General features: G+C 45.6%; 1 protein-coding gene across 2 annotated transcripts in view; it reads right to left on the bottom strand.

Moving 5' to 3' along the window:
* knstrn (kinetochore localized astrin (SPAG5) binding protein) overlaps positions 1-13,690 on the bottom strand; it is a 39,006-nt gene extending 25,316 nt beyond the window's left edge. The window contains exons 1-3 of one of the 2 annotated variants that reach the window (XM_067991193.1): positions 13,486-13,690; positions 7,477-7,592; positions 6,482-6,647 (exon numbers count right to left, since the gene is read on the bottom strand). In XM_067991193.1, coding sequence (XP_067847294.1) covers positions 6,482-6,647; positions 7,477-7,570 — 260 coding nt within the window. In that variant the 5' untranslated portion in view covers positions 7,571-7,592; positions 13,486-13,690. The remainder of the gene's footprint in view (positions 1-6,481; positions 6,648-7,476; positions 7,593-13,485) is intronic. The other variant, XM_067991194.1, reaches the window with a different exon arrangement.
* Positions 13,691-14,733: the final 1,043 nt, after the last annotated feature.

The raw sequence follows: 14,733 nt of genomic DNA, 5'->3' as shown, positions 1-14,733 counted from the left end.
GTTAAGTGCCCCATAACGACACCCGGATCCAGGAATGGGTTGGTGTTGATTCCAACAAGGAAAGTGATGTATCATGACATGCATCATGAGGTAGCCTCTGTTATTCTTTAATTTAACGGAGTTACAGTTGTCCAGGCGGTGCCCACCAGAAACAGAAAAATTGTATGAGAAACTGCTAAAGGAGATGTTCTGGCAATTTTATGAGGGGAACTATGAGGATGAAAGCCAGGGGGATTTATATACACCAGTCAAAAACAGCCACATGGGCTTAAGACGAAAAAGGGGATTGATCAATGACGCGGCCGTGGTATTTAATACAGGGACGTCACTGGTCAATAGTATGGATAATGCTCAGTTGCAGATACAAGTGAATACCCTACAGGGCCAGCTAAAGAAAATACTGGGGGAGGATAATATTGAGGGACAAGGACTGCAGGAAGACCAAGTGATGACAATTCATCTGAAGGAAATAATAGCCGAGTTGGAGACTCATGCCCAGACCATAAACAAGCTAATAAAGGAGGACCGAAATGAGTTGGACCGGGCCGCCCAAAATGACTTGTGTGTTATGTACGGCGCCTGGTTGTTAAACGAGGGGCATAGTAATCTAGGGGATTTGAAACAAGGCCACATACCATCATGGATTAGCATCAGGCACCTAGAAGCTTTAAGTGCATATAACAACATTATGAATCCATGTCAGCTACAGTTGGCCTCCAAGGCATACCCAGTCCCGGTCAACTGTGGTCATAATAAACAAACTATAATAGGACTGGTTCTTAGGATGCCGGTGATTGATCAGTCACAACCACCAGTACCGGTATACCGGTTAGAAAATATTGGTGTCATTCGAAATGGGGTACATGTAAGGCATCATAAGACCCCTCCTTATGTGGTTAAGATAACCGGCACTAATCTGGAGGGACGCCAGGGAGGAGGTACACATGGTGTTGTGCCCATACCATCTGAATCTTTTTGATCGGCCGGTATGTGGGTTTGAATTCGGAGGCAGACAGCCTATCAAGTGTACCATGGAGGTGATGGCTCACAGCCATGTCCCGCCCCAGGTTGCATATAAGAACCTGCTGTGTCACCACTAGTGAAAGCCGGTATAGGGTACATAATGATACCTGGTGTCCAGTTCAAGACTCTACCTTTTGCTTCAGACCCCAGATAGAGGTCCAAGTAGCACAGGAAAGGATAATCCCTATCTCAGATCACACCCCAATTAATATCACAGTTAACAGTACTTTGCCAAACCTCCCAGAACACATCCCGTTTTGGATATGATATATCCCACCATTACCCGAACATTTGACTAAACTAGTAAAGGATGTAGAGCTTTCCCAAAAACATCATTATACTCGACAGCAGAAAAATAAGAAAACAAGGGATGAAATTGAAGAAATAGTTACCCCTTCTTGGTGGGATGTTGGGCTTAATATTGAGGTCCCTCCTTGGATTCTAATCGCTTTGCATGTATTAGTGATTGTGCAATTGATTATTGTGTTGTATTTGTTGATATTATCATGCAAGCTAAAAAGAAAGGCTAAAATGGAGCAACTTGAGAGATTGTTAAAAAGGAATTCAGGATGATTGAACTAATTATAAAAGAAATGAGAGATTTGGCTGGAACCAGCAATGCACTCGAAGGCAGCGGAGGATCGTCAGAAGTAACATCTCTGGTGTAAGAGATATTAAAGGGGGGACTGAAGGACATGAAACAGTTAACCTCGATGCACGGAAGGTGCCAATTAACTGAAACTCTGGCTTTTGATCAGTTTCTGAAGACACATTAACATCTGAACAATGCCATGAGCTAAACGTTCATCACAGTAAGGGAAATCACACTGTCTTTTATGAGGCACAGTTAACAGGGGAGGAGATAAGGAGTTGTCTCCGATCTTGGAGGTCTATATAGCTCAGGAGATTGCAAGACCGAGATGATGAGGTGTGAAATGCCAGGCAGCTCAGCAGGCTGATAACCAAAACTATGGTTGGGGCCCAGGTGTGGGATAGCATGACTAGCATAATACAAGGGACAACATCGACATGTGAACACTGCAGTCAGGTGAAGGAAGGAAACCGGTCATCTCCAAATCCAGGCCTACAATCAACATCAGTAATGGCCAGCCGCGTGGGTGACTAAGTTTCAGTCCAATCGTAAAGAGTTTGTACTGTGGTTTTGTTGGTCTAATAAACTAACTAATCGGGGTTGAGCCAAAACCTATTTGTCGTGTATATTTTGTTCTTGTAAGTCCAAGGTCCAAGAATCATCATAAGGCAAAAGGGAACTGAACACCTTACAGGCTACAGAGATAGTGGATGCATTGGATTTGATCTTCCAGAATTCCCTAGATTCTAGAACAGTCCCCATGGATTGGAAGGTAGCAAATGTAACATGGCTATTCAAAGGAGGGAGAGAAAACAGGGAACTACAGGATAGTTAGCCTGACATCAATAGTAGGGAAAATGCTAGTATCTATAATTAAGGACATAGTAACAGGGCACTCAGAAAATCATAATATGATTAGGCAGAGTCAACATGGTTTTATGAAAGGGAAATCGTATTTGACAAATATTAAGAGTTTTTTTGAGATGTAACTAGCGCGGTAGATAAGGGGGAAAACTAGTGGATGTAGTATATTTGGATTTTCAAAAGGCATTTAATAAAGGTGCCACACAAGAGGTTGTTACACAAGATTAGGGGTAATATTAGCTTGGATTGAGGATTGGTTAACAGACAGAAACAGAGAGTAGGAATAAACAGGCTTGATGGTCCTCCTTCTGTGCTGTAACCATTCTATGATTTTCCGGTTGGCAGGTTATAACTAGTGGGGTGCTGCAAGGATCGGTGCTTGGGCCTCAATCTATATCAATGACTTAGATGAGGGGACCATGTGTAATGTATCCAAGTTTGCTTACGATACAAAGCTAGGTGGGAAAGAAAGCTGTGAGAGGATGCAAAGGGGCTGCAAAGTGATATGGACAGGTTAAGTGAGTGGGCAAGAAGGTGGAGTATAATGTGGGGAAATGTAAAATTATCCACTTTGGTAGGTAGAAAAGCAGAATATTTTTTAAAAAGGGTGAGAGACTAAGAAATGTTGGTTGTCAGAGAGATTTGGATGTACATGAAATCTCAAAATTGACATGCAGCTACAGTAAGCAATTAGGAAGGCCAATAGTATGTTATACTCCAACCCCATTGCAATAAAGGCTAAGGGTAAGGAGGTCTTGCTGCAATTATATAGGGCTCTGGTGAGACCACACCTCACTAGTACAAGTACTGTCCAGTTTTGGTCGTCTTACCCAAGGAAGGATGTACTTGCCTAGAATTGGCCTATATTTTTTTTAAAATTTGTTCATGGGATGTGGGCGTCGCTGGCGAGGCCAGCATTTATTGTCCATCCCTAATTGCCCTCGAGAAGGTGGTGGTGAGCCGCCTTCTTGAACTGCTGCAGTCAGTGTGGTGAAGGTTCTCCCACAGTGCTGTTAGGAAGGGAGTTCCAGGATTTTGACCCAGCGACGATGAAGGAACGGCGATGTATTTCCAAGTCGGGATAAGAACATAAGAACATAAGAAATAGGAGCAGGAGTAGGCCAATCGGCCCTTCGAGCCTGCTCCGCCATTTAATAAGATCATGGCTGATCTGATCCTAACCTCAAATCTAAATTCATGTCCAATTTCCTGCCCGCTCCCCGTAACCCCTAATTCCCTTTACTTCTAGGAAACTGTCTATTTCTGTTTTAAATTTATTCAATGATGTAGCTTCCACAGCTTCCTGGGGCAGCAAATTCCACAGACCTACCACCCTCTGAGTGAAAAAGTTTCCCCTCATCTCAGTTTTGAAGGAGCAGGGGTCATAGTCTCAAGATAAGAGGTCGGCCATTTAGGACCAAGATGAGGAAAAATTTCTTCACTCAGCGGGGTGTGAATCTTTGGAATTCTCTACCCCAGAGGGCTGTGGATGCTCAGTCGTTGAGTATATTCAAGCTGGAGATCAATCAATTTTTGGATATTAAGGGAATCAAGGGATATGGGGATAGGGTGGGAAAGTGGAGTTGAGGTAGAAGATCAGCTATGATCTTATTGAATGGTGGAGCAGACTCAAGGGGCAAATGGCCTACTCCTGTTCTTATTTCTTGTGTTCTTATAAACAGGGATCCACACCTTCAGGAGAGAAAATTATTGCACTACTCCAAAGATATGGGCACTTATTTGTAAAATGATTTAACTTCTGTTCAGTGAAGATCTGCAGCTCTTTTAGTTGATATTGGGAAATCTAGACACTACATTGTGATTTTTTTAAAAAAAGGATGAGTTAATATTGGGACCTTTTTAAAAGATAAATTCCCAGTCCATGGACTTCAGTGCAAGGAGGGCAGAGGGAAGTATAGCTTCTTCTGAAGTAATGACCTAGCAACTCCCTTCAGGAAATGCCCAGCAATCTCGCAATTGCTCCTTTCCTTACACAAGGATATAAGTGACGTCTACTTAATCTTTCCCAGGTAATCAGTGGAGTGGGAGAAATTAAAGCTAGTTCCTTTGATCTCTGATGCCATATACCAACATAGGGTGTCCTTTATCTTCAGAGCACCTTCTCCTATACGAGCTGCAACCAAGGCTGAAGAGCCCCGCCTACCTGTACGATGACAGGCGGCCACCCACACCCATCGGATCCAAGTATCCCCACCATTCATCAATCTAACATTTAGAGCCAGCATTCCATTAGGGCTGTGTGGAGTGGGACCCAAAACTAACCCTTCTGACTCAGAGGCTAGAATACTACCACTAAGCCAGTGGTCACTCAGTCCGGACGAGTGTACCCCACTGGATGTCAACATAGTATTGAGACCATATTCTAGTCTCCATTCACCAGAACTGTCTGAGTGGGGCTTGAACCCTTCACCTTGCTACCATTATGCCAGAGGCTCACTCCCAGAGAGGTGTAGGGATGAGGTAGAGCAAAGCTTGGGTTCCCACTTCTTCTTGTAACTAGTGACCTCTGCTGCAAAATGCATGTCTGAGGCATCAGGCAAAGGCCGGATCAGCTGTGCTATCCCCCCTCCCCCAGTAAGTTGCCCGCTAACACTCACTGTCTATGCTCATACACAAAAGGAGGGTCACTCGAGGGAGGTACTGAAGGATGATTGGCATATGTCGAAGTGTACCCCAGCTAAAGTTTCATGGTCATAATTTCTACCATCCCCCCCCACATGAGCACTCAATCTGGGCACTACAGGCCATTTTATTTTGAACAGGAAGAGAGACAGTGCAGGTAGCTACAATTAAACTATAACCCTGGCGCAGAAATTTACACCTGTACACAACACTGGCACATAGGAAATTAGGAGATTTGAAAACTGCAAGGTCATCACTGAAAGCTGACTGCCTGGATAGCTGGCACAATACTGTTGGTCAGTAGAGAGTGCCCTCTGGTGATTAAAATAAAAAATGCCATATTATCAGCTGCATTTCAGAGTAATGTACTAGATATATAGGCATCGTGGCACACAGACATAGGTAGTGGCACTATGCAACACCAACTTTTAAAAGATGTTTAAAACTCAGTAAATGTGAAATTGGGTATGAATTAGTGGTGGGAAAATGCTTTAAAAGGAATTGATTTCACCCAAATTATTCCCTACAATTAGAGAAAGAGATCTGCATGTACACTTTTCTTTCCCAATCTTTGCTATTTCCTTTTGGATTTAGACTATTAAAAGGAAATGGGTACAAATAAAAAAGGGTCACTACAGGGGACTGGGGACACTCAAGATAGCAGTATCCACCCCATTTACAAAGCCACCATTAATACAAAAATTACAGAATCTTACCGCACAGGAGGCTGCCACTCGGCCCACTGTGCCTGTGCCAGCTCTCTGAAAGCTGTCCAATTTAGTCCCAATCCCAGCCATTTCCTCACAACCCTGCAAATTAGGCCTCTTCAAGTGCATGGCCAATTGCCTTTTTGAAAGTTCCTACGAAATCTCCTTCCATCACCCTTTCAGGTAGTGTGTTCCAGATCTTAACTGAAAATTTCTCATTTCCCCTCTAGTCCTTCTGCCAATTATTTTAAATCTATGATCTGTGGTTATCGACCTACTTGCCAGAGGAAACAGTTTATCCCTACCTACTCTACCCAAATCCCTCCTAATTTTGAATACCTCTATTAAATCTCCCCTTAACCTTCTCTGCTCTAAGGAGAACAATCCCAGCTTCTCCAGTCTCTCCACAGAACTGAAGGCCCTCATCCCTAGTATCATTCTGGTAAACCTCCTATGTACCTTCTACAAGGCCTTGACATCCTTCCTAAAAAGTGTGGTGCCCAGAATTCTACACAATACTTAAGCTAAGACGATTTCTAGTAGTTTAGCATGACTTCCTTGTTTTTATATTCAACACGTAGACTTGGATAACTAGTGTATTCATAGATTTGTAACTTACACTGCCGAGCCCAGGTAACAGGATAGGCTTTACCTTTTATTTAAGGCCACATTACGTGGCTTCGAAGATGCCTCAAACATGATTGCATTTGAAATTTTCTGTGAAAAATTAAATGTCCGAGGCAAATCTCTCTCAAATTCTGGCAGCATTGGGTTCACAGGACAATTTTTCATTGCTGAAGGCCCCAAGGTATCGTTATCTACGTTGGGAAAGAAACGGCAGTGAGTAAACATGAAAATCACTTGGTTAGTATGGTGTTATTAACAAGTTAAAAGAAATTTCTTTTGAAGCTAGCAACCCGACAAAAACGAAATCACTTGATCCAAAACTCTGCTGCCTATATCCTAACTCTCATCAAGTCCTGCTCACCCATCACCCCTGTGCTCGCTGATCTACATCGGCTCATGGTCCACCAATGCCTCGTGTTCAAAACGCTCCATGACCTCGTCCCTCCCCATCTCTGCAACCTCCTCCAACCATAAAACCATCTGAAAACTCTGGCTTCTTACAAAGACTCCATTTCCTTTGCTCCACAACCATATGTGCCTTCAGCCTTCTGGGCCCCAAGCTTTGCAATTCCCTCCCTAAACCTCTCCTTGAGGACACTTCTTAACCTACATCTTTGACCAAGCTTTCAATCACCCCACCTAATATCTCCTCCTTTGGCTCGCTGTCAATTTTTGTCCGATTACACTTCGGTATGTTTTCCTACATTAAAGGCACTATATAAATGCAAGTTATTGTTATGTAAGAGTATATATGCATAAAAATTTGACCTATTAGTGAAACTGCATTTAAAGCATGCAGCCGTAAAATACTGAGCGTAATTACAGCAATAAATAGAAGCCAGGGGGTTTGGGGGGGGGGAGACTTTCCTCAGGAGGTTGAATCAAGTCCATGATGAGTGGGTTGCACATGGACAGGAATGGGCTTCATGCACCCGACAGCCATTTGTCAAAACCTGCTCAAAACTTCTCACTATATTTCTAATTTATCCTACAAATTCCTTACATGCACATTGAGTTTACCTGTTCTGAGCATCTTGGCATTCGGGGCCTCCGGTGGAGGTATGACAGCACGTGTGTCTCTCAGTCGGTAAACAGGTAATTTGGACTTCTGCATCTCTTCAAGCAGACAGACAATACTATAGAAATACAACATCATGAAGGAAGAAGGCAGACAGACCAACACAAAGACCCAAACAATTTTGCTGTATATTCTCTCCCAACTTTAAATGTTTGTAAACAATTTTACAACACCAAGTTATAGTCCAGCAATTTTATTTTAAATTCACAAGCTTTCGGAGACTTCCTCCTTCCTCAGGTAAATGTTCAGGATCCTGAACATTTACCTGAGGAAGGAGGAAGTCTCCGAAAGCTTGTGAATTTAAAATAAAATTGCTGGACTATAACTTGGTGTTGTAAAATTGTTTACAATTGTCAACCCCAGTCCATCACCGGCATCTCCACATCATAACTTTAAATGTGACCTGCTTCCACATTGTGGTGCACAGGTTGCACCCACAATACTCCACAAGCTAATTTACTGATTTAAGTCTCGACAGGGATGACGCTGCAATCCCATACTCCCAGTGGGAAGCCACATTTGCAGGGAAAATTGGTCAGAGATAGAGCTACAACATTTAGCTACAATTTTATTCCTGCATGCCATGCAGGCAAAGGATTGCAGAATTACCCAAGACATTGTCTATTAATCCGAAATCCACACAGTATGCCAACAGGAAAGCTTTGCACCACTTCTCCAGTAAAAAGCTATTTTACCATGGACATATCACAGCCAAGTTCAATTCCATACTCAACCAACTGAACAGTGATGAGAAGGAAATGTAGCCAGTTTCCTTCCCTGTGAAGCCAATTTAGTACGCCAACTCACATCAGTTCATAGAGCAGGTATTGAACCTGGGACATTTGTGTGTGTGAATGACAGCACCACATTTGGCAATGCGTTTATTCACTGGGCCAGAGGGCCTCCCTAAATATCAGCCACAAAAAAATAAGCACTAAAATTCAATGAAGATTGGTACAGTCACTCTGAGCTACTCAGTCAATCTGGACTTCTGCATCCCTTTCATGGCTCAATTTAAGCATGTGTAGGAAGCAACATTTTCTGAATGGTTTGTCTGAACAGTGGATAGAAAATAACTTCAGGGCCACTCCTAAACTAGTACAAGTTTCTAAACCAGTATGCTTTCTCCTAAGACACCACCGCAGGATTGCCCAACCCAACTTTCTGCCTGATTCCCAATTTTAACCGGGCCACAAAGCTCCATCATTTAACTATTTTCTCCTCCACAGATAATCAAGAATGAAAACTAATGTAACTATCAAGAATGAAAAGCACTCACTTTTGAAAAATCTACCAGCAGAAACAACTGATCTGCCATTGCACTTGTATATTTGTTTTAGTTTCCCACAAACCCAAACAAACAAAAAATCACTGCCAGCTTTATGAACAGGTGTGCAGGTGACCGATAGGTACCTCTCACTTTAAGCTGTGCTACTGTCCCCCTCTCTGCCTCAGGAATCCACAATATTGCAAGCTCCCACTGGAGGACTGTAGTGCTGCTCATCAGCCTTCTGCACTCCTGCTCGAAAAGCCAACACTATCATCATTGCCCCCTTCTTTTTTTCTTAAAGATTCTCACCACCTCACTCGAAGATCAGTTGTTTCCGAGATGAGTGTTTTACATTAATAACTCTCACCTAATTTACCTGGGGTGAGCTAGAACATGGAAACAAGAGTCAGAATTCCAGAGATGAGGTGAGTGACTGCCTTAGACATCAAGGCAGCATTTGATCGAGTATGGCACCAAGGAGCCCCAGTAAAACTGAAGTCAATGGGGATCAGTGGGAAAACTCTCCAGTGGCTGGAGTCATACCTAGCACAAAGGAAGATGGTAGTGGTTGTTGGACGCCAATTATTTCAGCCCCAGGACATCGCTGCAGGAGTTCCTCAGAGCAGGGTCCTAGGCCCAACTATCTTCAGCTGCTTCATCAATGACCTTCCCTTCATAAGATCAGAAGTGGGGCTGTTTGCCGATGATTACAGTGTTCAGCTCCATTCACAATTCCTCAGATAATGAATCAGTCCATACTCACATGTAACAAGATCTGGACAACATAGGCTGATAAGTGGCAGGTAACATTCATGCCACACAAATGCCAGGCAATCACCAACTCCAACAAGCGCATAACCACCGCCCCATGACATTCAGTGGCATTACCAACACCAAGTACTCCACCATCAACATTCTGGGGGTCAGCATTGACCAGAAACTCAACTGGACCAGCCACAAATATCATAGCTACCAGAGCAGGTCAGAGGCTGATTATTCTGCAGCAAGTGAATCACCACCTGATTCTATTCCCCAAAGTCCCTCCACTACCCACAAGGCACAAGCCAGAAGTGTGATGAAATACTCTCCATTTGCCTGGATATGTGCAGCTGCAACACCACAAGGAGCTTGACGCCATTCAGAACAAAGCAGCCCACTTGATTGGTACCTCATCTATTGGCCTAAACACCCTCTCCACCACCAGTGTACTGTGGCTGCAGTATGTACTATCTATAGAATGCACTGCAGCAACTCAGTCAAAGGCTTCTTTGGCAACACCTCCCAAACCCACAACCTCCACTACCGAGAAGGACAAGGGCAGCAGGTGCATGGGAACACCATCATCTCCAAGTCACACACCATCCTGACTCGGACATATATCGCCGATCCTTCATCATCACTGGGTCAAAATCCTGGAACTCCCCATCTAACAGCATTGTAGGAGTACCTTCACCACACAGACAGCAGAGATTCAAGGAGGCAGCCCATCACCATCTTCTCAGGGTAACTAGGGATGGACAGCCTTGCCAGCAACACCCACACTCAAAGAATGAATAAAAAAAATCCTATCTTGCCTCATCTCAAAAGCCAATGGATTTCCTGTGTATTTTTAAGTTTATATTTCCATCATGAATCCACCCAGAGCCAAAAGGTGACCTTGTTTTGATTTATTACCCAACAACTAACCACAGCCAAGAGTCTCCTTTACAAAGAGTCACTAATACCCCCTCACAGCCAATAAACCCCATTTAGCAACAATCTAGTTTCCTCCCTTAAGGGCAATAATCTCTCCATACCAGCAATCCCCCCTCTCTCTCTTATACAGCATCACCAGCAATCCCCCCCCCCTCTCTTATACAGCATCACCAGCAATCCCCCCCCTCTCTCTTATACAGCATCACCAGCAATCCCCCCCCTCTCTCTTATACAGCATCACCAGCAATCCCCCCCCTCTCTCTTATACAGCATCACCAGCAATCCCCCCCCTCTCTCTTATACAGCATCACCAGCAATCCCCCCCCCTCTCTCTTATACAGCATCACCAGCAATCCCCCCCCCTCTCTCTTATACAGCATCACCAGCAATCCCCCCCTCTCTCTTATACAGCATCACCAGCAATCCCCCCTCTCTCTTATACAGCATCACCAGCAATCCCCCCTCTCTCTTATACAGCATCACCAGCAATCCCCCCCTCTCTCTTATACAGCATCACCAGCAATCCCCCCCTCTCTCTTATACAGCATCACCAGCAATCCCCCCCTCTCTCTTATACAGCATCACCAGCAATCCCCCCCCCCTCTCTTATACAGCATCACCAGCAATCCCCCCCTCTCTCTTATACAGCATCACCAGCAATCCCCCCCTCTCTCTTATACAGCATCACCAGCAATCCCCCCCTCTCTCTTATACAGCATCACCAGCAATCCCCCCCTCTCTCTTATACAGCATCACCAGCAATCCCCCCCTCTCTCTTATACAGCATCACCAGCAATCCCCCCCTCTCTCTTATACAGCATCACAATGTCTTCACCTTCGATAACCAGTTCTTTACCCAAACACACGGAACAGCCATGGGGACCAAATTCGCACCCCAATACGCCAACATTTTCATGCACAAGTTCGAGCAGGACTTCTTCACTGCACAAGACCTCCAACCAACACTATACACCAGATACATCGACGACATTTTCTTTCTATGGACCCACGGCAAGGAATCACTAAAGAGACTACACGATAACATCAACAAGTTCCATCCCACCATCAAGCTCACCATGGACTACTCCTCAGAATCAGTTTCTTTCTTGGACACACGAATCTCCATCAAAGACGGGCACCTCAGCACCTCACTCTACCGCAAGCCCACGGACAACCTCACGATGCTCCACTTTTCCAGCTTCCACCCTAACCACGTCAAAGAGGCCATCCCCTATGGACAGGCCCTGCGAATACACAGGGTCTGCTCAGACGAGGAGGAACGCGATGGACACCTACAGACGCTGAAAGACGCCCTAGTAAGAACGGGATATGACGCTCGACTCATCGATCGACAGTTCCGACGGGCCACAGCAAAAAATCGCATAGACCTCCTCAGGAGACCAACACGGGACGCAACCAACAGAGTACCCTTTGTCGTCCAGTACTTCCCCGGAGCGGAGAAACTACACCATGTTCTCCGCAGCCTTCAACATGTCATCAATGAGGACAAACACCTCGCTATGGCCATCCCCACACCTCCACTACTCGCCTTTAAACAGCCACCCAACCTCAAACAGACCATCGTTCGCAGCAAATTACCTAGCTTTCAAGAGAACAGCGTCCACGACACCACACAACCCTGCCACGGTAACCTCTGCAAGACATGCCAGATCATCGACACAGATACCACCATCACACGAGAGGACATCACCCACCAGGTGCATGGTTCATACTCCTGTGACTCGGCCAACGTTGTCTACCTCATACGTTGCAGGAAAGGATGCCCCAGAGCATGGTACATTGGCGAGACCATGCAGACGCTGCGACAACGGATGAACGGACACCGCGCAACAATCGCCAAACAGGAGGGTTCCCTCCCAGTCGGGGAACACTTCAGCAGTCATGGACATTCATCCACCGACCTTCGGGTAAGCGTACTCCAAGGCGGCCTTCGAGACACACGACAACGCAAAATCGTCGAGCAGAAATTGATAGCCAAGTTCCGCACCCATGAGGACGGCCTCAACCGGGATCTTGGGTTCATGTCACGCTACACGTTACCCCACCAGCGAACAAATGTTATCTGTTTTTAATATAATGGGTCATTTGCTGGCTTTCTCTGCCTTCCGGATGTTTCTGCCTCTCTCTGTTTTTTTTTCCTGTTTGTTTTTTTGTTGAATGTGCATTCGGGGGTTCTGCAGGTGACACCTCTCTGTCTGAACACGGTGATTGCCTTGGCAACGGGCAGTTGCAGGGGCAGTCTGTAAACACCATGTATTGTTCTGTGATGTATAAATGCGTAGGCTTCAAGGAGCTCTTGAACATTTACCTGACGAAGGAGGAAGCCTCCGAAAGCTTGTGAATTTAAAATAAAATTGCTGGACTATAACTTGGTGTTGTAAAATTGTTTACAATTATACAGCATCACCAGCAATCCCCCCCTCTCTCTTATACAGCATCACCAGCAATCCCCCCCTCCTTTACATGGCATCACTAACACATGCCCACCACCCTCCCACAACAGATAAACCAACTACATGTCACTAATTCTCCCCTTGCAGCCGATAAACCCCCATTACCTGCAGTCACTATTTTCCACTCCCCCTTAACGTTCAACAAACCCCTTTCACCTACAGTCACTAATTTCAGCCCCCCACCGACAGTCGCTAATGCCCAGCCCAGCCCAGCCCAGCCTATAACCCCCGTTACCCGGTATAACTAGCCTGATAAACCCATTACTTTACAGTCACTAGTTCTCTCCTGGTAGTTGATAAACCCCCAATACCCGGAGTCACCGCCCCTCAAGGCCGATTAACCCCCAATACCCGGAGTCACCGCCCCTCACGGCCGATTAACCCCCAATACCCAGAGTCACCGCCCCTCACGGCCGATTAATCCCCAATACCCGGAGTCACCGCCCCTCACGGCCGATTAACCCCCAATACCCGGAGTCACCGCCCCTCACGGCCAATAACCCTCTAATCACCTGCGGTCACTAGTGTTGCTCCACGACCAGGGCTGCCTCTCCTCAATGTCGCTCCATATAACGGCCGCCTCCCGATTCAAACACGGATCCGCCTCCAAACCGTGACGTCCCTTCCAGATAGTCAAACTTTTTTTAAAAATCCATATTCGGTCTGAAAGATGACCCTCGCTTAATTATTATTTTTTAACATTATCGACTTTAAAAGAAGGAAAAAAATACTTAAGCAATGTAGACGTATGGGCTAACGTCAATCCGTTAATACGCATGCGTATCAGCTCAACCAACGAAAAGGCGGTTAAATTTAAATTCTTGAAGTAAACAGTTGATTGGCTGGGGGCGGCGGCGGCCCTGGGGGTTTAACACGGTCAGCGCTGAGGTAAGGAAGGGGGTCGGTACCCGGTGAGGTAAGGAAGGGGGTTGGTGACTCATACAACGAATGTGGTTGTTAGTTGTTAGTGCCCGACCAGCGGGCCGGCGTGTCCGCCGCTGGTACTGTGCATTATTGTTGAGGGGCGCGGGTTGGCGGGCAGATGGCCCCTTGGGGCTGTCACTGTCAGCGAGCCTCCGCGGCAGCGGCAGGTTTTGATGGCTCTGCCCTCGGTTGATTGCAGACGCGACGTATAAAGCGTCGGGGATGTTTTTTGAGGGGAAGGGTGGACAGTTTCTGGATTCCAAGCTGGAAGATGAGGGGAACATAATCCCCTCAAAAACAATACCTGAGGTATCCCACCTCCTTTCCCCCTAGTGGTTGCGCTTCTGTTGTGTTGGAGTCACTGCTCATTATATTGTAACTTGGGAAAGTGTCGGAGAGAGACTGTCAAACCCCTACATTCACACAGGCCCAGGTGAATTTAAATCCTGATCAACCTCTCCACCTGTACTTTATGGTGTATAAATACAAATTGTGTGGGGTTGGTGTCAGCTTTGGTTCACTCTCGCCTCTGAGTCAGAAGGTTTGTGGGTTCAAGTCCCACTCCAGAGACTTGAGCACAAAATGTAGGCTGATACTCCACTGCGGTACTGAGGGAGTGCTGCACTGTCGGATGCGCCGTCTATCAGATGAGATGTTATGCGGTGGTCCTGTCTGCCCCCTCAGGTTGACGTGAAAGATCCCATGTCACTATTTTGAAGAAGAGCAGGGGAGATCTCCCTAGCGTCCTGGCCAATATTTATCCCTCAACCAACATCACTAAAATAAATTATTTGGTGTTTGTGAGCCCTTGCTGTATGCAAATTGGCTGTTGTGTT

Source organism: Heptranchias perlo, chromosome 10 (genome assembly GCF_035084215.1).
Source record: "Heptranchias perlo isolate sHepPer1 chromosome 10, sHepPer1.hap1, whole genome shotgun sequence".
In the NCBI taxonomy this organism is placed as follows: Eukaryota; Metazoa; Chordata; class Chondrichthyes; order Hexanchiformes; family Hexanchidae; genus Heptranchias; species Heptranchias perlo.
Note: the sequence above shows the minus strand (reverse complement) of the source record. Positions and strands in the feature narration are given on the sequence as shown.